This window comes from Anabrus simplex, chromosome 1 (genome assembly GCF_040414725.1).
Source record: "Anabrus simplex isolate iqAnaSimp1 chromosome 1, ASM4041472v1, whole genome shotgun sequence".
Taxonomy (NCBI): Eukaryota; Metazoa; Arthropoda; class Insecta; order Orthoptera; family Tettigoniidae; genus Anabrus; species Anabrus simplex.
Genome location: NC_090265.1, coordinates 1,093,654,780 through 1,093,678,946, shown reverse-complemented (window position 1 = coordinate 1,093,678,946; position 24,167 = coordinate 1,093,654,780). Strand labels below are relative to the sequence as shown.

At 39.9% G+C, this 24,167-nt stretch overlaps 1 protein-coding gene across 2 annotated transcripts in view; it reads right to left on the bottom strand.

The window, feature by feature from the left end:
• Positions 1-24,167, bottom strand: part of LOC136876459 (acetylcholine receptor subunit alpha-like) — a 1,223,921-nt gene that overhangs the window by 135,912 nt on the left and 1,063,842 nt on the right. For both annotated transcript variants that reach the window (XM_067150449.2, XM_068228473.1), the window contains 2 exons: positions 17,277-17,386; positions 15,325-15,505 (listed from right to left, as the gene is read on the bottom strand). In XM_067150449.2, coding sequence (XP_067006550.1) covers positions 15,325-15,505; positions 17,277-17,386 — 291 coding nt within the window. The remainder of the gene's footprint in view (positions 1-15,324; positions 15,506-17,276; positions 17,387-24,167) is intronic.

Genomic DNA, 24,167 nt, shown 5'->3' with positions numbered 1-24,167 from the left:
CAGCAACCTGCTTGCCTTTGTGATTCCGTCATATCTCTGCAAATTGTTACAAACAGTCCATGCATATATTTGTGATTCATCATGAAACGTATTGTACATTAGGAAGTTTTAATTGTGTATTTAAAAACATACTGTATGTGCATTTCGGCTGAACAGAAAGAGGAGTCTGATTTCAAATATTGTCCGAGGGATGTGAAAGTTAAGAGCTAGTTCACGAACCACAAGTTGTTCTTGACTTTCGCGCAGACTACAAGAGATGGCACTGCGGGAGGTCAGTGTTCATTCGTCCGTTACTCTTCCGTAACGTAAACCCGATAACGCTCACTGGTGGGCAGTGGCGCAGTTCTATTTGGGAACTCGTCATGACATACTGAAAGTCAACGGAATCAGCATATTCCATTACTAGGAAACTAAGCAAGATACTCGTGCTTTGCCACGGCTTAAACTGAAAGCTACCGGGCGAGTTGGTCGTGCGGCTGTGAGCTTGCATCCGGGAGATAGTGGGTTCGAATCCCACTGTCGGCAGCCCTGAAGATGGTTTTCCGTGGTTTCCCATTTTCACACCAGGCAAATGCTGGGGCTGTATCCTAATTGAGGCCACGGTCGCTTCCTTCCAACTCCGAGGCCTTTCCTGTGCCATCGTCGCCATAAGACCTATCTGTGTCGGTGCGACGTAAAACAACTAGCAAAAGAAACCTGAAAGCTATTACTCAAAGTTTCAACATTTGGAAAGTGCACTGTCGGCTGAGACTGTAAATACACCCTCAGTTCGTACGTCAAACGATTTTGGAGGCATTATGATTTATTTTCGGATCTCATTTGAATCCTATAAAATTGGATTGTTTTAAAACCTTATCTTATTTAACAGCTTGGACTTAGAAGCGACCAACCTGTGAAACTTCGACTTAGCATGCCGAACTGTATTCAAGGGGCAGATAATATACAAGACCAGTCTAGCGGAAGCCAGTAAGGAGAACAGACATGTCGTGTGACGTGCGCCTGTGGAGTGGAGTGGAGTAGGAGTGGGGAAGCGGTCGGGCCAAGTGGACGGCAAAGAGATGGATAGGATGAGCTGGGTAGACGTAGAAGTTATGAGAAAAGTGGTAAAAGAGGTAGTACAGGAGTTATGCCCGTTCGAACAATTAAAAAAGATGCTTCAGGAGCAAGTCCAGGAGTACGAAAAGACGAGACAGTGGATTCAGGATTACATGAAAAATACGAAGGCAATAATGAAAGACAGCGAGAAAGATCTGATGTCACTAAGGGAGAAAATAAAAAATATGGAAGAGGAGGTGGTAAACCTGAAGAAAGAAATGGCAGTTTGCAGACAGGAGCGTAAGAAGAAATCCATATTTATTTACGGGGTGGAGGAAGAAAAGTCAGAATCTAAAGTGGACATTATTTACAAAGTGGTAGATCTCATACAAAATAAAATGAAAATTAATTTCAGTGAGGTCGATATAGACAATGAGACAATGTGGAGAGAGTTGGCAAGGTGGGAGGGCACAGGCCCATAAAAGTGTCGCTGCTATCTTCATTGATGGCAGATATAGTGATAAGGAACGCTGGTAATCTGCAGAGTGAGAAAATTGGAGTTAAGAGGGATTTCGGAAGAGAAGAGAGTAGAAATTTCAAAATTCTAAAGAAACACTTAGTGAACGCGAAAATCCAGGGGCTGAGAGCGTATATTAGTGGTCAGATACTTGTGGTAAGCGACAGGAATTGGACCCGGAAGTGGACAGTGTCGAAACTGAAATCAATGGATGAGAGTTTGAGGCAAGAAGAAAAAATCAGGGCTGAGAGTTCGAGGCAAGAAGAAACTACCAGGGCTGATGTACATACTGTAAAGGGAGGAACACTGAGTAGATGGGGTTCCTGGGAAGCGATCGTAAAAAGAGCTGAAGAAAAAGGAAATGCAAGGAGGATGGAAGTAGTCAGGAAATTAATGAACGAACTAGTGTCGGAGGTCAGCGCGAGTGAAGAAAGCAGGATGCAGGAAGAGAGGATGGAAGAAGAATCACAGGAAAAGACAAGTGGACAGAATCGGAGCGAGAATAATGGTTTGAGGGAGGAAGTAGAAGTAAGAAGTGCCGTGGTTAAAGGGAGAAGCTTGAGTTTGAAGGAGCTATGGGGTAAAAAGGGAAAAATGGAAGAAGGAGTAATTACGAGAAGTAAAAAGATAAGTAACAGTAGTAAGTAACATGGTTTGCCTGTGTTATGAAATAGATGTCTGTAAGGGGCGGTGTTAAGTATAAGTGATTGTTGTGTCAAAGTTGAAGTGAATGATGGTGGAGTTCAATGGATGGATGATAAGAGAGGTAGCGAGGTTTAGAGGGTATTCATTCAAGTGAAGGTGTCTTTATGTGTATTGAGATCGTATTGGTGAGTGATTTATTAGTTAATGATAAGAGGTATATATATAAGGATATGTGGTATGGAATTGAAGAGAATGATTGTGGAGTGCGATGGATGGATGATAAGAGAGGTAGTGAAGCTTAGAGGGTATTTATTCAAGTGAAGAATGATAAGAGGTAGATATGTATTGATGTTTAGAAGTTGGATCAGAGTTTAGATGGATGGATGATAAGAGAGGTAGCGATGTTCAGATGGTACATACTCAAGTAATGATGTCTATATGTGTAGTGTAATTGTTACGAGTTTGGAGATATAAAGGAGGTTGGATGGTATCTACTGGAATCGAAGTGTTAAGTATGAAAGGTGATGATGATAGATATATGATAAGAGAGGTAGCGAAGTTTAGATGGTATTTATTCAAGTGATGGGGTCTGTATGTGCACTGTAATGGTTAAAGTAAAGAAGTGATGGTGTATATAATTGTAATGGTTAAAGTAAAGAAGTGATGGAGTCTGCATGTATATTGTATGATGGATGAATGATAAGAGAGGTAGCGAGGTGATAAGGTGTTTTTAAGTGTACTGTAATTGTATGGCACTTATTCATATAATGGTGTCTTGAGATATAAGATGGATGGATTGTTGAGTTCGAAGGGCATTGTAATGGTTAAAGTAAAGAAGTGATGGTGTCTGCATGTGTATTGTATGATGGATGAATGATAAGAGAGGTAGCGAGGTGATAAGGTGTTTTTAAGTGTACTGTAATTGTATGGTACTTATTCAAGTAATGTCTTGAGATATAAGATGGATGGATTGTTGAATTCGAAGGATGGATGGATGAGAAGAGGGGTAGCGAAGTCTAGATGGTATTTATTCAAGTAAAGATGTCTTAATGTGTATTATAATTATAAAGTAAATGAGGACTGGAATTGAAGTGTTAAGTATGAAAGATGATGATGGATGAATGATAAGAGAGGTAGCGAAGTTTAAATGGTATTGGCAAGTGATTTATTAGTTAATGGTAAATCGGCAAGCAAAGTTGGTTTTAGGTGATTATTTAATTAGATTAAGCATGGTTGAATAAGATGAGCAGGAACAGACAGGTAGTGCAGTGATAAAGATGCAACATGAGTAGAATACGTATTAGCAGAATGTGAGTGCAACGGAAGTATGGAATCAGCAACCACGAGGGAGTCAAGTAGAGGAAATGTAGTAGGAATGGAATGTGCTAAGGTTAGCGTGTATGAGGTCTGTGACATTCATAATACCGCTGAAGCATGGAATCAGCAACCCTGAGAGAGTCAAGTAGAGGAAATGTAGGAGGAATGGAATGTGCAAAGGTTTGTGTGTATACTCAGCAGGGGCATGGTGGCGAATGGATGATAAGAAAGATAGCGAAGTTTAGTGGGTATTTATTCTAGTAAAGGTGTCTTTATGATAAGAGGTAGATATGTAATGATATGTGGCATGGAAATGAAGTGAATGATTGTTGAGTTCGATGGATGGATATTAAGAGAGATAGCGAAGTTTAGAGGGTATTTATTCAAGTGAAGGTGTATTTGTGTGTATTGAGATAGTATTGGTGAGTGATTTATTAGTTAATGATAAGAGGTACTAGGATAGAATTAGTATAGATTTAATGTTGTAAGTAATTAGTTATAGGCTTAATTTAGATGTAGGGGGTGCCCTAGCATGTGAGCTGGTCATCCGTCAATGTTAGAGGCAGCTTAACAGATTTAGCTAGGGGTGGAACCTTGCATGGTTGTCTGGTATTCCGCCTGTGTGGGGGTCCACCAAGTTAGTTGTATGAAATTTGGCTTAGGCTGGACATTGTTATTTTTCTTTATAACGGATCAAATGGGTATTATTACTGTAGATCTAAAGAAAAATAATAAATCTAAATCTAAATATACAAGACCAACCTTATGTAAAATAAGTTCTTACGTGGAATGGTTTTGGGAGAATGAATACATTGTGATTTTCTGAGTAAACCCCCATCTAAGCCCCTTAAGAAAGAAATATTTTAAGTATATGATATCTGACACCTAGGACACGAAAGAAGAATGTAAAATGACAACTTAGTGCGTCAAAGGGTTTTGGAGGGATGAATAACTTCGTTTCTGGGACTAACCGTATTTATCCCCTTTGGGGTAGAATGTTTTAAAATATTTCCTATTTCACACCTCGGATTTAAAATATATACCACGATTTGGAATTTTATCTTGGTACGTTCAAAGGTTTCGAAGGAATTATTTTTTGTTGTTGTCGGATCTTAACTCCCATCTATTTTTTCAAATCTCCTACTCTTTAACACGTGGGATATCATTTGACATTTTCATTTTGTAAGTCAAACGATTTCAGAGAAATTAATATTTTTGTTATCATGCCTCAGCACTAACTAGGACGTGACATAAGATAGCTACATGTTTAAGTTAAGATTGACTAATAAAACACAACAGGCTCCCATATACCAGGTGGCTCACGGACGCCGTACTTTCTACTTATAAATGTCCCGCATGCATACGTGAAGTGTGGGGTGTCTACCAAATGATTTTTAACAGGGGAACTACTGCCAGCGGGCAGGTTACATCAGAATATGAAGAGATAAGAAACAGAGTCACACTCGCAGCATGTTACTCAGCGCGGCCGGTCGAATGCACCCCTTGCATTAGTAAACATCGTTTTCAACCGCATAGTTCTAGGCTGGTGTGTGGTACAGCCGCACTATATTTGCTTTCTGCATATCGGCAGTAGCTAGTGTGATCAGCAGCTGTGAATACATAGACATTATTTTAAACTGGACAACCTAGTCGGAATGCAACCGAAGCTCCAAACAGACGTACGACTTCTACACACATATTTCGCCGAACAGTATTCGTTTTTGTTCCATGCAATCATCTCTTTTATCGAGTTGAATATCTACACGTGTCTAAATTAATAAGTGATTAAATTTCCTTTTCTGCATCTTTGGCGTGTTAACAAACAGTAGCGGCGATTAGAGGGTGGGGCGTGAAGGGAAAGTCGCCCCTGCCCCTCGCCACTTTGTGGAGTAAACATTACATATTCACTTTAGCCACCTGGAACTAGGAATTATTATTATTATTATTATTATTATTATTATTATTATTATTATTATTATTATTATTATTATTATTTGTTTTGCTAATTGCTTTACGTCGCACCGACACAGATAGATCTTATGGCGACGATGGGATAGGAAAGGCCTAGGAGTTGGAAGGAAGCGGCCGTGGCCTTAATTAAGGTACAGCAACAGCATTTGCGTGGTGTGAACATGGGAAACCACGGAAAACCATCTTCAGGGCTGCCCACAGTGGGATTCGAACCCACGATCTCCCGGATGCAAGCTCACAGCGAATTATTTGTAAAAGAAACGTTATCTGTACAAGCCTTTGTGTCTTATCTGCTAATTCTTTCCTTTATTTTCCTTAATTATTAACATAATTTTTGGCGGAAACAAGCACCAAATGCCGTTCGTCGCGGCTAACCGATTTGTATAGCGCTACGGCAAGTAGTGGAGACTTTGCATGTGCTGTGGGGAAGGGTAGTAGGGGTATAATGTTTTTGCCAAGGTCGTGGACACTGAGTTATAATTCACCGGTATGCCGCACGCATTCGTCAGTCTGGCAGCCTCTTCAGTGTCTGTTAGTTGCTTAGTGTGTATTAAAATACTAAATAAATTTTAATTGCATGATCATGCCGTACTTCTATTTAATTGTACCGGCTGAGCTAGCCGTGGAGTTAGGGCCGCGCAGCTGCGAGCTCGCACCCGGGAGATAGTGGTTTCGAATCCCACTGTCGGCAGCCCTGAAGACGGTTTTCCGTAGTTCCACATTTTCACACCAGGCAAATGCTGGGGCTGTACCTTAATTAAGGCCACGGCCGCTTCCATCTCATTCCTAGGCCTTTCCCGTCCCATCGTCGCCATAAGACCTATCTGTGTCGGTGCGACGTAAAGCAAAATAGTAGAATATTTTTTTACTATTGGTTTTACGTCGCACCGACACAGACAGGAATTATGGCTACGATGGGACAGGCAAGGGCTACGCGTGGAAAGGAAGCGGCCGTGGCCTTAAGGTACAGCAACAGCATTTGCATGGTGTGAAAATGGGAAACCACGGAAAACCATCTTCAGGGCTGCCCACAGTGGGATTCGAAACCACTATCTCCCGGGTGCAAGCTTGGTATTTGGAATCTTCTTTAAAAATAAGGAAACACGTATTTTTTCGCTTTCGGAAAATCCTCTTAAGGGGTGTGAAAAAGGTGAAATAGGGGTTGAGTAACTTTTATGAGGATACTTATATCTAAAAACTGAAGATGTCACAGTCTGGAAAATTGGTATTTGAAATCTTCTTTAAAAATAACGAAACACGCATTTTTTTGGATGATCTTCTTAATAGGGGTAAACAGGAGTCACAAATGAGGTGAATTTTTAAAATGAGTATATCTTCATTATATCTCAAAAACGTAACATGTTACAGACGTGAAAATTGGTATTTGGAATCTCCTGTAAAAGTAAAGGAACACGCATAATTTGTTTTGTGAAAATCCATTTAAGGGCAAGTGTTAAGGGGGGTGAATTTTTAAAATGGGCAATCTGTAGTATATCTCAAATATTTAACATAGTACAGAAGTGAAAATCGGTATTTTTAATCTTTTAAAAATTAAGTAACACGTAGTTTTTGTTTTCGGAAAAAACACTTAAGGAGGGGGGATAAAATGAATGAGAAAGGTAGAATTATATTTATTAGGATGCTGGTATCTCTAAAACTGAAGATATTACAGACGTAAAAATTAGCATTTTGAATCTCCTTTAAAAATAATGAAACACGTTTTTCTGTTCTCCGAAAATTCACGTAAGGGGCTGTAAAAAGGACTGAAAAGTGTGTTGAATATTTAAAATGATCATATCTACAGTATATCAAAAGAACTTATCACATATTACAGACATGAACATTGGTATTTTTATTCTTTTAAAAATAAAGTAGCACGTATTTTTCGTTTTTGATGAAAACACTGGGGGGGGGGGGGAAATGACTGAAAATGGGTTGAATTATTTTTATTAGGATGATGGTATCTCCAAAACTGAAGGTTTTACAGACGGTATTAGCAATCTCCTTTAAAAACAAAGAAATGTGTTTTTTGTTTTCGGAAAATCCAATTAAGGGTGGGGGGAGGTAAGTGAATTGAAAAATTAGTTGAATTCTTTGTCTGAGGGTACTTATATGTCGAAAACGAAGAATGTTACTGGCGAGAAAATTGGTATTTGGAATCACCTCTAAAAATAAAGACACGTATTTTGTGGCGGGGGAGGGGGTTGGAATCAACTTAAGGGGGTGTAAAATGAGTTGAATATTTTTTATTAGGATACAAATAAGAAGCAGACTTAAAAAATGTACCCCTAAGGGATTTTGTGTGGGGGTGAGGAATGATGACAAAAATATGTATTTATATGAAACCGTTTGAATTATGAAGTTAGAATGTCAAATGATATCCTAGGCGTTAAATAACAGAAGATTTGAAACAAATTTAACCGCTGAGAGAGTTAAACGGGGGTTAAGATCCGAAAACAAATATATTCATTCCTTCCTCCGAAACAGTTTAACGTACGAAGACTAATTCCAATTCCAAATTCTAGGTGTGAGGTAGGAAATATGTTTTAATTTTCCAACCCTGAAGTGTTAAACGAGGTTAGCTCCGTAAACGAAATTATTCATCCCTCCAAAACTGTTCGACGTACAAAGTTGTATTTTTACGAGAAGGGTGTTCTTTTGTGTCCTAGGTGTACAATATAGTATACTTCAAAACATTTCTCCCGTAAGGGACTTACTGTAGATGGTGGTTGACCCTTAAAAACACAATGTCCATTCTTCCGACACCCTTTCAGGCACTAACTTATTTTTAATTAAGATTGGTCTTCTATAATCTAGATGTTAATAAATATTTAAAAACATCCACCCCTTAAGAAGTATTCATTCCTCCTTTACTATTCGACGTACAAAATCAAAATTTCACAGGTTGGTCGCTTTACATCCTGGATTTTAAATACGATAGGGTTTTAATCATTCAAATTCTTCCGTATGGGGTTCATATGAGTGTTAGATCAGAAAATAAATATTCATTCCCCCAAAAACGTTTAACGTACGAACTGTGGGCGTATTTTACGGGCTTAGCTGACAGTGGACTCTCCATCATGTAAAACTTTGAATAATAATTTTCAGTTTAAAGCCGTAGCGAAGCGCGGGTATCTTGCTAGTTAATAATATAATAATTTGTAACTGACCGAGCGAGTTGGCCGTGCTGGGAGCTCGCATCCGGGAGATAGTGGGTTCGAACCAGACTGTCGGCAGCCATGAATATGGTTTTCCGTGGTTTCCCATTTTAACACCAAGAAAATGCTGGGGCTGTACCTTAATTAAGGCCATGGCCACTTCCTTCCCACTCCTAGACCTCTCCTATATTATTGTCGCCATAAGACCTATCTGTGTCGGTGCGACGTAAAGCCCCTAGCAAAAAAAAATGTGCATCTCCATTACTTATGACTCATAAAATTTCTATTTAAAACTACACAGGGTGTTTCAGGATGTATACAAATATGTCTGGAGACAGCATAAGGGTTTATTTCGAGTGGAGAAGGTCACACGAAACATATGTTGAGTTTGCAATGTGTATGGAATGACAGTTGTTTGGATGGTACGCGGAAGAACAATCTTTAAAAGTATTTAAAGGCACACATTTGGTGTGTTTATAGATTTATTGATGTCACAGCGGTCGCCAGACCTCACTCCATTACATTTTTTGTGTTTGGGGATGGATGGAAATCGAGGTGTACAGAGAAATTGTAAGCACAAGAGACGAACGGATCTTTCGTATTATGCAAGTTCTACCCTCATGAAAGTACGCAAGACGACCTCCGTAAGTTTTAGCATCAGTAAGCCGTTTGAGTTCTTGCACATTATACACATGTTATTCATCAATAAATCTTATGTGTACCTTTAATCATTTTAAAATTTTATTCTTTTGCGTATCATACAAACAGGTGAAATTCTGTACATACGCGTATTTCTCATTGGACACATGTGTATATGTCCATCTGTACTTGAAACTGTCTATATTTCTGCTTCCGTAAATATTTACTATTCATACTGAAACATTCCGTGTACAGTAGGGTTAGCAGTTGTTACAGCTGTGAATAGTTCACGTATTTTTGCAGGTGAAATTACGTCGAGTCATAATAGAATGATTTTTTCGAGTTTTTCAGAGTTCATACTGTCTATTTATTTATAACACAAATTATATTGGAACAGAAATCCAAGACGTTGAAATCAGAAACACGTACATTCGCCATATTACCTTAAAAGAAATCATTTTATCTTTATATAGCAAGCACTATAATTATAACACTGAAGTGCATGACAAGCTAATAGAAGTTGTGTATCATTAATATCAGCAATTCAGCTTTCCAGTTCAATTGTCTGTGATAAAACTTCTGAATGATCTACATACACGCAAAGCCACTTCGAGGATGACTGAGGTGGTAATCGAACCCCTCTACTCAGTTGACCTCCCGAGGATGAGTGGAACCCGTTCCAGCCCTTGTAACACTTTTCAAATTTCGTGGCTTAGCCAGAAATCGAACCCGGGCCTCCGGGGGTGGCAGCTAATCACACTAACGACTACACTACAGAGGCGGACTAATTGAAATTTCGTTATTTATATTTGGGCGTACGTAAGTGTTATATGTGAAGTAGAGATGTATTGCTATTACTCTGGAGTTTTATTCCATACATAAATATCTCGTTTAAGAACCACTTCTGCATTTCCACTTGAAACTTCGCTATTTTTTATTATTCTCAAGACAAAAGTAACATATACCACATCCATACAGCAAGCATAGCATTTTCATTTATTGCACACAAAGCCAAAAAAACATAAAAAAGCATGATTAACTAAGTCCGGCCCCGCGGTGTAGGGGGCAACGCATCCGCCTGTCACACGGCGGCCACGCGTTCGATTCCAGGCCGGGTCAGAGTATTTTAATTGTAATGATTAATATCCCTGGCCTGGCACTGGGTGTTTGTGTCGTCCTTAATGTTCCTTTCCTCACATACAACACTCTGCACTTCCGCCAATCCACTTTACACGCAGGTTCATATCATATGGTGCCAGTAGGGGCAAAAAATCCACAAGGGTCGACGCCCCGAAAAAATAGCATTTTAAAAAATTGGTTAACTAATGCCATCCTATTAAACTACGATATATTGACAAAGAAAACTCGTTATTGTTCTGTAACTAAAGACAGAAAGTAACACAAATACGAAATCGAAAGAATTAACCGTACTAGACTGGCGTTATAGCAACAACATGATGGAATTTTAAAACGTGTTAGTACAAAATGGCCAAGGCAGCGATTATATTTTCTTTCTTTCTTAATCTCTTTACCCTCCAGGGTTGATTTTTCCTCCGGACTCTGCGAGGGATCCCACCTCTACCGCCTCAAGGGCGGTGTCCTGGAGCGTGAGACATTGGGTCGGGGATACAACTGGGGAAGAGGACCGGTATTTCGCCCACGCGGCCTCACATCCTATGCTGAACAGGGAGATTGGGACGGATAGAAAAGTAAGAGGGAAGGAAGCGGCCGTGGCCTTATGTTGGGTACCATCCCGGAATTTGCCTGGAGAAGTGGAAAACCACGGAAAAACACTTCCAGGATGGTTGAGGTGGGAATCGAATCCCCCCTCTACGCAGTTGACTTCCTGAGGCTGAGTGAACCCCGTTCCAGCCCTCGTACCACTTTTCAAATTTCGTGGCAGAGCCGGGAATCGAACCCGTGCCTCCGGGAGTGGCAGCTAATCACACTAATCACTACAGGACAGAGGCGGACAATGATATTTTCTAATAAGTAGTTAAGCAGTTTTTGAATATTTGTGTAATACAAAACGTCCTTAAAATCACCTGGCTTCATTGCCAGTGTAACGAGCGATAAGAATCACGTCATCGGTCGTAGGAACCCAGTTAATCACGAATTTTACCTTAAAAATGTGTTAGCGGAGAATACTGTATGAAAGTAGAGTAAGTTGGCGATGCAAGCATTTACAAGTTACAGACCGGATGAGTCCGCTTCGCCTGACTTTTTCTGTTGTTAGGCATCCCAACGAACGTCAGTAGTCTGATGGTCGACTGTTCTTTGCGGCAGACCACGCTACAGTCGCCTTTAAGACACTTACTGCATCATCACAGCAAAGACTTTTACAAAAAACATATTTTATATCCAAAAATGTATGCAAAAACAATGCGTCAAATTGTTATGCGGTTATGTAAAGAGTACGTTCCAATTATAAGATCTCGATTGGATGTTAAATTAACACTAAAAGCGATGGCATACTGACAGAAAACGTGTGCGTTTACGTGAAGCGGGAGGTAGTTTTGCAATAAGTACGCTTTCTGGTAAGCTCGAGGCAACAGTCACTGTGGTGTAATGGTCTAAGCATATCCGTGCGCACGCATGTGTCGTTGGTAAGTGAATTCGAATCCCGCAAGCGCTAAATACTTTTATTCACATTATAAGCATTGAGGAGTTTGGAAGTTACACACCGGATGAGTCCGCTGCGCCTGACATTTTCTGTTATTAGGCATCCCAACGAACGTCAGTGGTCTGATGGTCGATTGTCCTTTGCGGCAGTCCACGCCACAGTCGCCTTTAAGACACACTTCCTGACAAGATCGAGGCAACAGTCACTGTGGTGTAATGGGCTAAGCACAGTCGTGCTCACGCATGTGTAGTTGGCGAGTTCGAATCCCACAAGCGCTAAATACTTTTACTCACATTCTAAGCTTTGGGGATCAAATACAAGGCCATTCATGCCACATTCGACCAAGAGCATGCGTGTTTAATGTGTGCTGGCGTGACAATTGGTGCAGCCTAGCAGTGCTGGTCATTTCGTCACTATGTATTTAACAGATGAGTAGGTTGACATGCTCCTCATCTACGGTGAAGCAAGACAGAACGCACAGCAAGCACAGCACCTGTACCACGAAAGACTTCCATGCAGACGATAACCAATCGCACATACATTTAGGAGGTGGGAGCGACGTTTGCGTATAGCTTAGTCATTTTCTCGAACAGTTCCTGTTATAGAGGCACCAGTTACGTCCGGCGAAACTGCTGAGATGGTTTTGGACACTTTCAGGGGGAATCCTCACACGAGTACCCTGGCAGTAGCACAATAGGCCAAAATCAGCCAGTCGTCTGTTGTACGGATCTTGCATTCCAAATTGTTTCGGCCGTATCACCTGCAGCTACATCAAGAGCTGCATGGACGAGATTTCGAAACACGTGTTGATTTTTGTGCGTGGATACTGACGCAAGTGGCAAATGATCCCGCGTTTGTATCTCATATTTTATTTTCGGACGAGTCACGATTTCGCAATAATGGCTCTGTGAATCGTCATTGTATATGCACTACTGGAATGTTGAAAATCCCCACTGGGTAAGGCAGGCAGCATTTCAGGCACGATGGGGAGTAAATGTCTGGTGTGGTATACTGGGTGATCGCCTAATTGGACCATATTTCCTTGAGGATCAGTTGACAGGAGCCTGGTATTTACAGTTTCTTCTAGACCAACCTACCATTGCTGCTAGAGGATGTACCCCTGGGTGAGCTAGTAACCATGTGGTATCATCACGACGAAGCTCCCCATCACATGTCTGCAGTTGTTCGCAACTACCTGAATGTTACACTCCCCGGCCGACGGACAGCAGGAGGAGGAGGAGGAGGAGGAGGAGGAGGAGGAGGAGGAGGAGGAGGACTTGTCACGTGGCCTGCTAGATCTCCCGATTTGACGCCACTGGACTTCTTCCAAAAGGACTATTTGAAGGAAGGTGTGTACGCTCAGCAGCCGGAGGATTCTAAAAGCCTTCAAAACCTTATTACGGAAGCCTGTGAATCCGTAACACCTACAATGCTACAACGAGCTCGAATGTCAGTTCAACGGCGTGCTGAAAAGTGCATTACTGCAGATGACCATCTATTTGAATACTTACTGCACTAACAGGCTGTTGCTCAGTCAAGCGGATTTAAACACCCAATCATTCTGTCCTCGTCCAGCCCTGCTTACAAAACATCCAAATAGAAGCCCTGATGGCCTTGGACAGTGCCTGTATATATATATCAGCTTCTGTGTTGTAGTGGTTAGTGTGATTAGCTGCCTCCCCCAGAGACCTGGGTTCGATTATCGCTCTGTAACGAAATTTGAAAATTGTTACGGGTTCTATGACAGGGTACACTCAGCCTAGGAATGTCGACTGAGTAGAGGAGAGTTTGATACCTCCTCAGCTATCCTCGAAGTGGTTTTCCATGGTTTCCCACTTCTCCTCCAGGAAAATGCCCGGATAGTACCTAACTTTAGGCCACGGCCGCTTCCTTCCCACTTCCTTGTCTATCTCTTCCGATATTCCCATCCTCATTCAAGGCTCATGTTCATCATAGCAGGTGAGACCACCTGGGCGAGGTACTGGTCCTCCTTCCCAGTTGTATCCCCTATCCAAAGTATCATGTTCTAGTACAGTACCCTTGAGGCAGTAGAGGTGGGGTCCCTCGCTGAGTCCGAGGGAAGAAAACAACCCTAGAGGGTCAACGGATAACTAACTAACTAACTAACTAACTAAATAAATAAATAAATAAATAAATAAATAAATAAATAAATAACTCACGACGTGAGGGCATTCGGATACATTGGCTTTATGGATGTTTCTAGAAGTACAAGATGCGAATAAAATCATCAGGTTCAAGTGGGATTCAAACTCACCTTCCAAACACAGTTGTAGCCTATGTAGCCTATTAACAGCACCCCACTTAAGGTATGACACCGCGGCGACTCCAGCGAGTAGCTTACCGAAAGCCTACTAGATGGACAACTACTTCCGCTTCACAAATGCATACATGTTTTCTATCAGTACATCATCACCTTTAGCGTTCATTTCATACCCTACTGAAAGCATGTAATAGGCACGTACCTTTTACATAACCGTACGACAGTTTGATGCATACCTGTCGCAAATAAATTGTACATGTTCTGGCAAAAGGTGATGGCGCAGTAAGTGACTGAAGGCGATTGTTGCTTGGTGTGTGGCAAAGGAGAATCGACCATGATGCCACCAGTGACGTTCGTTGGGATGCCTAACAAGAGAAAATGTTAGGCGCAGCTGACTCACCCGGTATACAGTATAAGGTTTATTTAAGCTTTTATGTCTTATATTTTCGTTTATATTACAAAGTTGTATTCGACTGATAAGAAACTTTCTATATTCTCACGGTTCGCAGGTTGACACTAAAAACATAGATTCTAATCACTCAGAACCTTAATCAGCTGTTTATCGTTAGCTGAGTATTATAACTGAATCATCACATAAAGAAGACTACAGTTTTACGTGACTGTTGAAATTGTGATCTGTATGGGGAATTCGAATCACAAGGACATATCTTCTATTTCAATAAAACTCCAACCAGAATTGCCTGGTATGTGAGCCGCAGCTACATATCTCAAATGAGAAGCCAGTATTGATACCACTTTGCTATCATGCCCCCACCCCCAACAAATCATTACATAGTTTATTATCCAATTTGAGACCTGTAGAGAATATGTGTCATTGATTTCTGACACACTTCCATGCCTTTTATTTCAGTTTCTTGTTAGTTGTCTTAATGTATTTTACTGATTTTACATCTATCATCTACATTTATATGTAAGTACTGTTTTATAAATTATTATTAACATTAATTTTCCGTCCAAAATTAGTTTGAAAATATATCTCGAGTTTACTGATGAAAAGCCTAATTGGGATTTTAAATAAGGGAGCTTAACAATACTTCGGTTAACGTGTATTTCATATTGTTTAGTGTTACTGAGGAACTGACTACAGAGTATGAGGTACCCAGTTGATGGACGGTACCTGGAAGCCGTCGTACGTCCACGAGCCGAACTTCATCACGCAAGTCTGCTCGTCGAACGGGAAGTACTCGACATCAATCTCACAGGACGACTTGTAGATGGCAGGGGGCTTCCACTCCACGCGGCCGGTGTAGTTGAGAGTGGCTTTGGTCGCAAGCGTTACTTCGAAGTTGCCGTCGGCGCTGCCAACAGAGAAGATATGGGTGATAAGGACGATCACCGAGAACTACCATGATTCTATATTTTTAATATAGCTCATAAGAGATTACAAAATAATATTCAGTTAATAATATACGGGTACATAATAGTATTCCAGACCACACTCTGATCTGCAACAGACCGAGTATGCAGGCAATGGGGAATGCATACTCAGTTTATATTTACACGTAAATAAAAATACAAGGTAATAAGCCCTGATAACATCTCATGCTTTTATTTTACTAGAACAAAAGCTAAAACCTAGGTATTGAGATTTTCAGACATTTGTCATCTGAGACATGCAGGATTTACACCCCTAATAGTATTTTTTTAGAGTGCTTCCCTGTAAATACAATGTTGTGCAATAAACCTACAGGCTGGAGTACATCCGGAGCAATACTGAGGAGCCCTTGTTAAAAATATGAATGCACTCGGGTGGATATCAGTTAAATGATAGCCTATAATAGTTTGTTAACCTGCAATGAAAGAGAAAAATTCGATGCTTGATACCTGAAAATGGCTCTGCGGACAGTTAAACTAATATTATACATAATATGTACAACTGTGATGCACAATTTGATCGGCTAACGACACGAGACGATGCGATGTTTGGGAGTGAAACTTACCTCTCACCAAACCTTTCTTACAATATCGGAGTATCTCCCTTTGTGGATCAGTGTTAGAGTGTCTGTCTCCGTATCATAATACTGCGGGTTTTAACCCGGCGAAACACTCTGTGTTTACCCGGCGAAATGAATTAAAAATCAGTCATGGATCGCACATGGAAAATCCCGATTTCTCTGCCATCTGTAAAACGGAACGGCAAAATTGACGCTTGAATAGTGTCAAGTTGAAAATACTGTCCACAGTAATTGAGGTATTATTATTATTATTATTATTTTTATTATTATTATTATTATAACTTACAAGTTAGAAGTTTTAGTCGTTATTATTCATTCACACTCAATAAGTTTTAGGACCATTTCAGTTAATTTAGTTTGAAATTACAAAGGTGCCCTATAACGCGTATTGAATTTTACCTTCTACAAATACAACTCCGAAACGAATCTGTTTGTAAAGAGCAAACTACTGGAAATATTTCAGGAACGGCTGTCAGAATCTGCTGATAGTAAGGAGTTGAATTTCATTACAATTTGTTAATGGAGTGTTATAAAATTAGTTGAAAATAGCTAAAACCGATAATTACGTAAGTTCAGAGACGAATTATTTTTAATGACTAAAAACATGGTTAGGTCGTCTTTGGACAATATACGCTTAATCTGTTCGAATAAATTCGGCTGGATACATACTTATGTTCCAGTGCATTGAACATGAAATAAGAACTTATACTGTAGAACAAGAACTTAGTTCATACTGAAAGAAAATTTCAAGGACAATGCTTGTCTTCGTTATAAAATAGGGGTAACAGCCTGATTTTGGGACGGATATTTTTTTACCTATTGCATTCAATGGATTGAGAACACTAAAATTCTAGGGAAGATATTAACGTAGAAGTTTTGGAAGCAGGATTTTCAAGCGATACAAGTTAACCGAGATGAAAACCTGAGACCACTGATCGATACTTTCCTATAGCGGTAAATATGATCAATGCACAGTTTGTAAGAAGTGTAGGTATATGCTGGTGCAAAGTCTAGTTTGAACACTGTTGCTAAAGGAACAGTCAAGCATTACCAGCGAAATGCTTCTTTTTATTCGATAAAGAATATGTTATTGATAAAGTCATATGAAACTCACTTGTTGTAGAGAACAATGTCCGGCCTCCAGATGTGCTCTGAGGGTACATGTAGCATCTCCACTCCACCGTACTCGCGTGGGTCCCACTGTAGCTTGTAATCGTTCCACGACTGAAACAGGAATACACAGACATAGATCTTAATAATAATGTTATTGGCTATACGTCTCACTAACTACTTTTACGGTTTTCGAAGACGCCGAGGTGCCGCATACAGAATGTAAATAATACCGGAAACATGTATGCCTTATTTATCTTAGAAAGGATGGATAATTTAGCCTATTAATATATGAGATACTTACATTTAAGATATCAAACAAACTTTTAGAATTCGAGAAAGTGTCGTCTTGTGAAACGTTTAGAGAGCTCTGGTCTATTAGCGCATGGCGGAAACTCGGCAGTGTTCAGAATCATTTGTATGATATGCTTACAGTTAGAGATTTAAAAGTACGGTTTAATACTGTAGAATTGATAAACGCGTTGTTTTCAACCATTTAAAAACCTGTAAGAATATTGTAGGAATGGTTCTTTTCATCACGGTTGTCACGCAACCTGGTATACCATACAGCAGTATCTACTGCATAAGCATCAGGGACTGTCATAGTAGAATGAACGGAATGAATCCAGAATCATCTAGAAAGAAGGTTATAGGTCTATATAAAGCCAGACAGTGCTGACACAGCTCAGTTTACGTTACGCTGAGGATGAGCTATCTTACGCAATCAAACCGAAGAGTTCAGTTAGTGGAATGCGTTCTTGATCAAAGGTATGGGATCTATTCGATTTAAGACAAGTTGATAAGACAGAGGCAACATGTATATATTGTAAAACTAAATATCATAACGTCCTGGAGTGACGATTAGAAGAACATCTTATCAGATGTGATCTTTGCCCTCAGTCTGTTAAACGGGTAGCTTCGGGTGATGCATCGCAAGTAAAAAAACAACAAAAAAACCCAAATATGTCAGAAAATAATGGGCTGCAGAATATTGAGGTATCAAGGACAGCGTCTTCATCTACATCATCATCCATGGCTTCTGGTTCTTCTCTCAGTGAACAGCTTACAACAGATTCACCACAGCCCCCAACCCTCTTCATCCGGACACAAGAATACCATCAAGCAACAGAGAGTGACATTGACGAACCTGTTGCTAGAGTTATATATGCTTCAGATACCACACTATCTATGCTGAATTCGAAATATTGACGGGAATCATTTCCGAAAATACGGCCTGTCTACGAGCCTCCTAGTCACCACCTGATTAGAACATCTGTGATGTCTGCCGAATATCAACATGTGAAGACATTTGTCACAAATAAGTTGGATTGTTCAACTGCTCTTGCATTGATTTCGGATGGGTGGACTGATGTATCAGGGAATAATGTCGTGAACTCTATCGTGACAAGACCTCAGCCAATATTCTTTGAAGTGTAAGACCTGGCGAGGAAAGGGAAAATGCACAGTATAATGCTTCTAAACTAATTGAATTTATTAGTGAAATAGGCGCGAAGATGTTCGTAGCAGTGGTCACAGACAATGCACGAAATATGCGTACTTCGTGGAAAATAGTAGAGAAGCAATATACACACACATCCTGCAAAGGCTGTGCAGCACATATATTTTATATGCTAATAAAGGACATAATGTCACTGAGAACGCTGCAAGAGTGCTTCCATCTAGTGAAGAAAATAATAAAATTCTTTAAGGATCGTCATATCCCCCATACTTTATTAAAAACCAAGAGGAAAGGGTAATACGGCCATACCTCTTGTGACACTAGAGCTTCGGTCACCAACCCTTTGAGCAGGTACTGTGATTTGTTATGACAGTTTACTTAAGACGAAGGTGGCTGTGTTAGAAACTATTGTATGTCCAACTGTGAGGTGCGATAGAACACTTAAAGCTTGTGTATTTGCAGATGAAACATGGCAGCAATAGGATGAGGCATGGCGTCTCTTGCGACCAATGTCGGAAGCCATGTGCAAGGTTGAAGCCGATAATGGTGTACTTTTGGATGTACATGAATTCTGTGATAGCATTTCTAGGGAAGTAGACGTTGTACTCGTAGAATGTAATACACTTTCTTCAGTAGACAAATGTTCCATTAAAGATGCTGTGAACTTGAGGCACAAGTTTGCATGTAAAGCTATTCATGTTGCGGCAAATATGATGGATCCCCGCTTTTTTGGGGGAAAATTCTCAGCCATGAGGAGGAAATACAGGCTCTAGACTTGATCGCAACAATGAGTGAAGCATTGGTATTTGACAGTGGCATTATTACGGGAAATCTGGCCAGCCGGAGGCTTTTTCCAACAGAATGCTTTATGGAATGCAGCAAAACATGTATCATCTCCTGTATGGTGGAAAGGCTTATGTACTAAACAACTTGCTTCTAGAATTCTGAATGTACCACCTTCTTCAGCAACAAGTGAGCGTAATTGCTCAGCTCACGGACGAATTCACACTCTACTACGAAACAGGCTGTCTCCAGGTACAACTGATAAACTGGTTTATGTACAGTGGAATGTCAGGTATATGGGTGACACACAGGTCATCGAAACATTTCAGTCACCGTGTGAAGACGAATCTGACTAATATTATGATTAGAGACTATCAGACATTAATTTTTTGTTTGTTCCGGAGATCAATTGGTGATTTCTTTGTTTCTGTGCTTTTTCAATGGAAATAATTTATTTATATTTTGCTATCATGTATAGTAGCCTATATGAGGTAAACGTTTGACAATGTTGTCTTATAATGACATTTCTGTTCCTAATATTTCAAGTATGGTTTACACTAATATAAAGATAAAGATAGAGATAAAGATGAGATGAGATAAGATAATACGCGTCTCCCATAATCTCGGAAACCATAGATGAGGGAGAGGGTCCATTGTAATATTTTCTTATTGTTGATACGTGAAGTATAAAAAAGTTGATATCCTATAGCATAATTATAATACACAGAGAAAGCACAAATAAAGAAGTCTCCGGTGTAAATCTTAAGTTTAAACCAAATTTAACACTTAATTATTTAGGAATTGAACAGAGAAAGAATAGCCTGAAATGAAATTAGAAACATTATGTTAATAAATGGAACTTTAAGAAACTAAAAATCAAAAAGAAAACACGAGACTTCTCGGACATGCTATAGAAGTCCATCGGGTACTGCGAACACGTGACTCCCCCAAAGCGTGGGTCACCACATTAATCATCCTCAGTCTCTGCATACCACGTCCGACATCTCAAATGAATATGTGTTAGTATTATATCATCAAAACGTGAAATTTAGATAGAATATGACGGTTCATTATTTATGTGCTATAAGTATAATCTACGTGCCGGCCCCGCGGTGTAGGGGTAGCGTGCCTGCCTCTTACCCTAATAGCTCAAGAATTCAACAAAGTTATATTGTCTAGGTTACCTTAGGCACAATTCCATCACTAAGTAGCATGTATCAATTATTACCTCTATCAATTTATTTCTCCAGATTACCTTAATAATTCACATAAGTCGGCAATTATTCCTGGGTGCATCCACTCTCTGGCAATCAATTTACAACGGTAAACAAATAGGTTTCGTTATCCATTTTATTCCTATCCTCCTTATTAGTAAATTTCTCTCTTTCTTCCTCTGTCTCTAAACAATATTTTATAAAATGTACCCATCCCATTCCCTTAGAAAATAATAGACAAGTGTTATCATCCCTATTCTGTCAGGGTGCTTTATTTTTGTGTACTACCTTAATCACCTTATTATTCCCCTCATTTCCTTTTTGGATGGTTTACACAAAATTTTGTGTTACATATCAAATTCTGTATTTTGGACTATGTAATGTATTTAAAAAGTAAAACAACAATTGTAACAGTTTTTAGATGTTATTTTTCTTTACGCGCATTGAAATTGCAAATCTAAGCAATTACACCAATTGTAAACGGTTTATGACTAAGGCTGTCGTACTTTACCAAATATACCTAACTGGTTTTAAACATCGTCGCAACTCTACTCACAGTGCAATACCGATCTCCCGACCATCTCACAGGTTTGTTGGGCTGCAGGACAAATACTGATAGCGGCAGCTGATTCACTTGGTGTAATATATTTTTGTTTTTGTTATAACGTTGGATTTGGGAGATATACAGGTAGGTAGCATTTCATTTTTACGCCATTCATTGCCCTTGTCTCTCTTTAGCCGATTCCCTGATTTTTGGAAGGTTCGAACCTCTTCCTATTTTTCCTCCGATTAGTGTTAAGAGAGAATTGTTGCCCGATTGATATTCTATTAAAACACTCATCGCCACCCCCCCCCCCCCCTTCCATTTACTTTCCTGTTTAATGCCAAGAGAGAATGGTTGTCCAGTTCTAATTTCTCTTAAACAATAACCACCACCACCCTCCTATATATACTCTTCTGATTAGTGTTGTGTAAGGATGGTTGCCCAGTTTTACTACTACGACGATCACCTTCTTATATTTTTATTTTTCTGATTAGTGTCAAGATATAATGTCTGTCTACTGGTAGTTTTCCTTAAAAAATCTCCACCGCCACCAATCCCCTCTCCCATTTATTTCTCTGACTGTTGTTAAGAAATGATCGTTGGTCAGTTGTTCTAACTGTTAAAACAATAATTACCACCAGGCTGCTTCATTTTCCAGGACACACTAAACTACGTTGGTGATTAGGCAAATTTCACACACAGTCCGGACCGCCATAATACAGTGTTGTATTACGCACTACTATGGAGAGTGGTCGTTGCCCAACGCATTCGGAGAGTACCGTATATCATCTCGAAAGTTCACTGTCTGACAATTCTTAATGGAGCCCAAATTCACCCGCAGCCTTACTCTCCATCTAATGATGATAGAACTGACAGATGGTCCCTATGAAGGCTCTGGAGCGTTCGATAAGATACGTCCTCAATTTTCACGTTGTTATCTCAGGGATAAGGCTTAAAATTTAACGATATTGTAGAACTATGCATTAAAAAACCAAAACAGAACACGCTCTTGTTTCTGTATATCTAAATAAAGAAGTTGTTATAAAATTAAACAACCTTCTTCTCCTCCTCCTTCTATTCTTTGCTAAATCAGACCGACATGTTTCTTGTCCTGTAAGTTACCTTTGAAAAATCTATTTTGATTTCTAATTCATTATTGGAAACGAAACAAAATATACCCTCTGTTTTCAACATTTGGTTATTGCGTACTGTCAATGATATTCCATACAGCATGTCTTCAGTAAGAGCGAGTACCTATTAACACAATCTTGAAGTAACGGCTATGCATTTATTGCCAAAGATTGCGAGATGGCACTGGAAGGTGACGAAGAAACTGGCGTTATTTATGTGCTGTTTAATGGCGGTAAGAGAGGCCACGTTTTATAACAGTATCGCAAATCTGGCCATCTTGGCGATGTGATAGAAATAGGAACAGACCTTGTTCTAGTCATGGAAGAATAAATGAGTCTTTTAAAACTGTCGATAACAACGGCAATGATGAAGGAGAAGACGACGAAATTATGCTCACCGCCAGTGGTGATGTGTGTTAAGGCATGATAAATGTTAAGTGTTAAATGTTAACTGGTGACACCATCAACAAGTTAAATACAGTTTCATTTAACATTGTGTCCACACTTCATAAACATGTTCAACTCGACTTCCTTTTTCTATTTACAGGTAGTTCATTATATCAGTTTGTGGTAATACATTTATGTGGTGTCTAGTATTTTCAAACAAGGACAATGGACTCAGATGAAGAGGATTACCGGGCGAGTTGGCCGTGCGGTTAAGGGCACGCGGCTGTGAGCTTGCATTCGGGAGATAGTGGGTTCGAATCCCACTCCAGGTAGCCCTGAAGATGGTTTTCCGTGGTTTCCCATTTTCACACCAGGCAAATGCTGGGGCTGTACCTTAATTAAGGCCACGGCCGCTTCCTTCCAAATCCTAGGCCTTTTCTATCCCGTCGTCGCCATAATACCTATCTGTGTCGGTGCGACCGTCAGCCAGTAGCAAAAAGAAAAAAAAAAGATGAAGGGGTTTTGGCCTTTGTTATTGCCACTGTTGCTTCTTGTTATGATTCAGAAATGCAGTTTTATTAGGCACGTTTCCTCCCCTCATCCCGTTCATTGCTTCAAAAGCAAACCACTTTGAAGTATAAACTTCGTCCACTACTGCCCCCGACTTCCGACTTTTATGAAATTTTTACAATTCTCGACTGTACTGGGAACGGAGGTACGCTAGTTTTTTTTTCCGATGCACTAGCGGGAACAATTATAGATACTTTCGAGTTCCTGGAAACTGTCGGCTTTCTTCGCTTTATCTCTGCATTCCTTTGACGAGACATCTCACAAACAAGGTCTTTCTATTATATCATTAATTAAGTCCAGAGTATCTCTTTGCTCCAATCCATTTCCGGCTATAAATTTTAGTACCGGTATAGTGCAGGGAGAGCGTCATGGCTGCGCGTACTATATTTTAGCTTATAACAAAGAGAATGAGTATTGCGGAGTGTTATGACTATAATCCTACTTCACGAGAAGTACGTCGTTCGCGTCGTTTAGGCTATCTGTTGGAATGGAAACAGCACGGAAGTTGCCGAAGCTGTGCCGACATCTCACGAACAACGAATTGACTTGACATGTTTTCCACCTGGAGCGGAAAACACGCCATCATGTTAAAAGTGTTAACCTCAACATTCTCAGTTAACATGCAAAGTCAATTGGAAGACACAATCTTAATATACATGTCAATTGTAACATGTTAAATTTAACATAGTGTTAAATGTTAATCAGTGGAGACCGTCCTTTAAACACTGGTATGGATTTTAAGAGAGGCCGATGTGTTGGAATATTTACGTCGGAAAGGTTTCTTGAACTTATAACTGAATTTATCAAC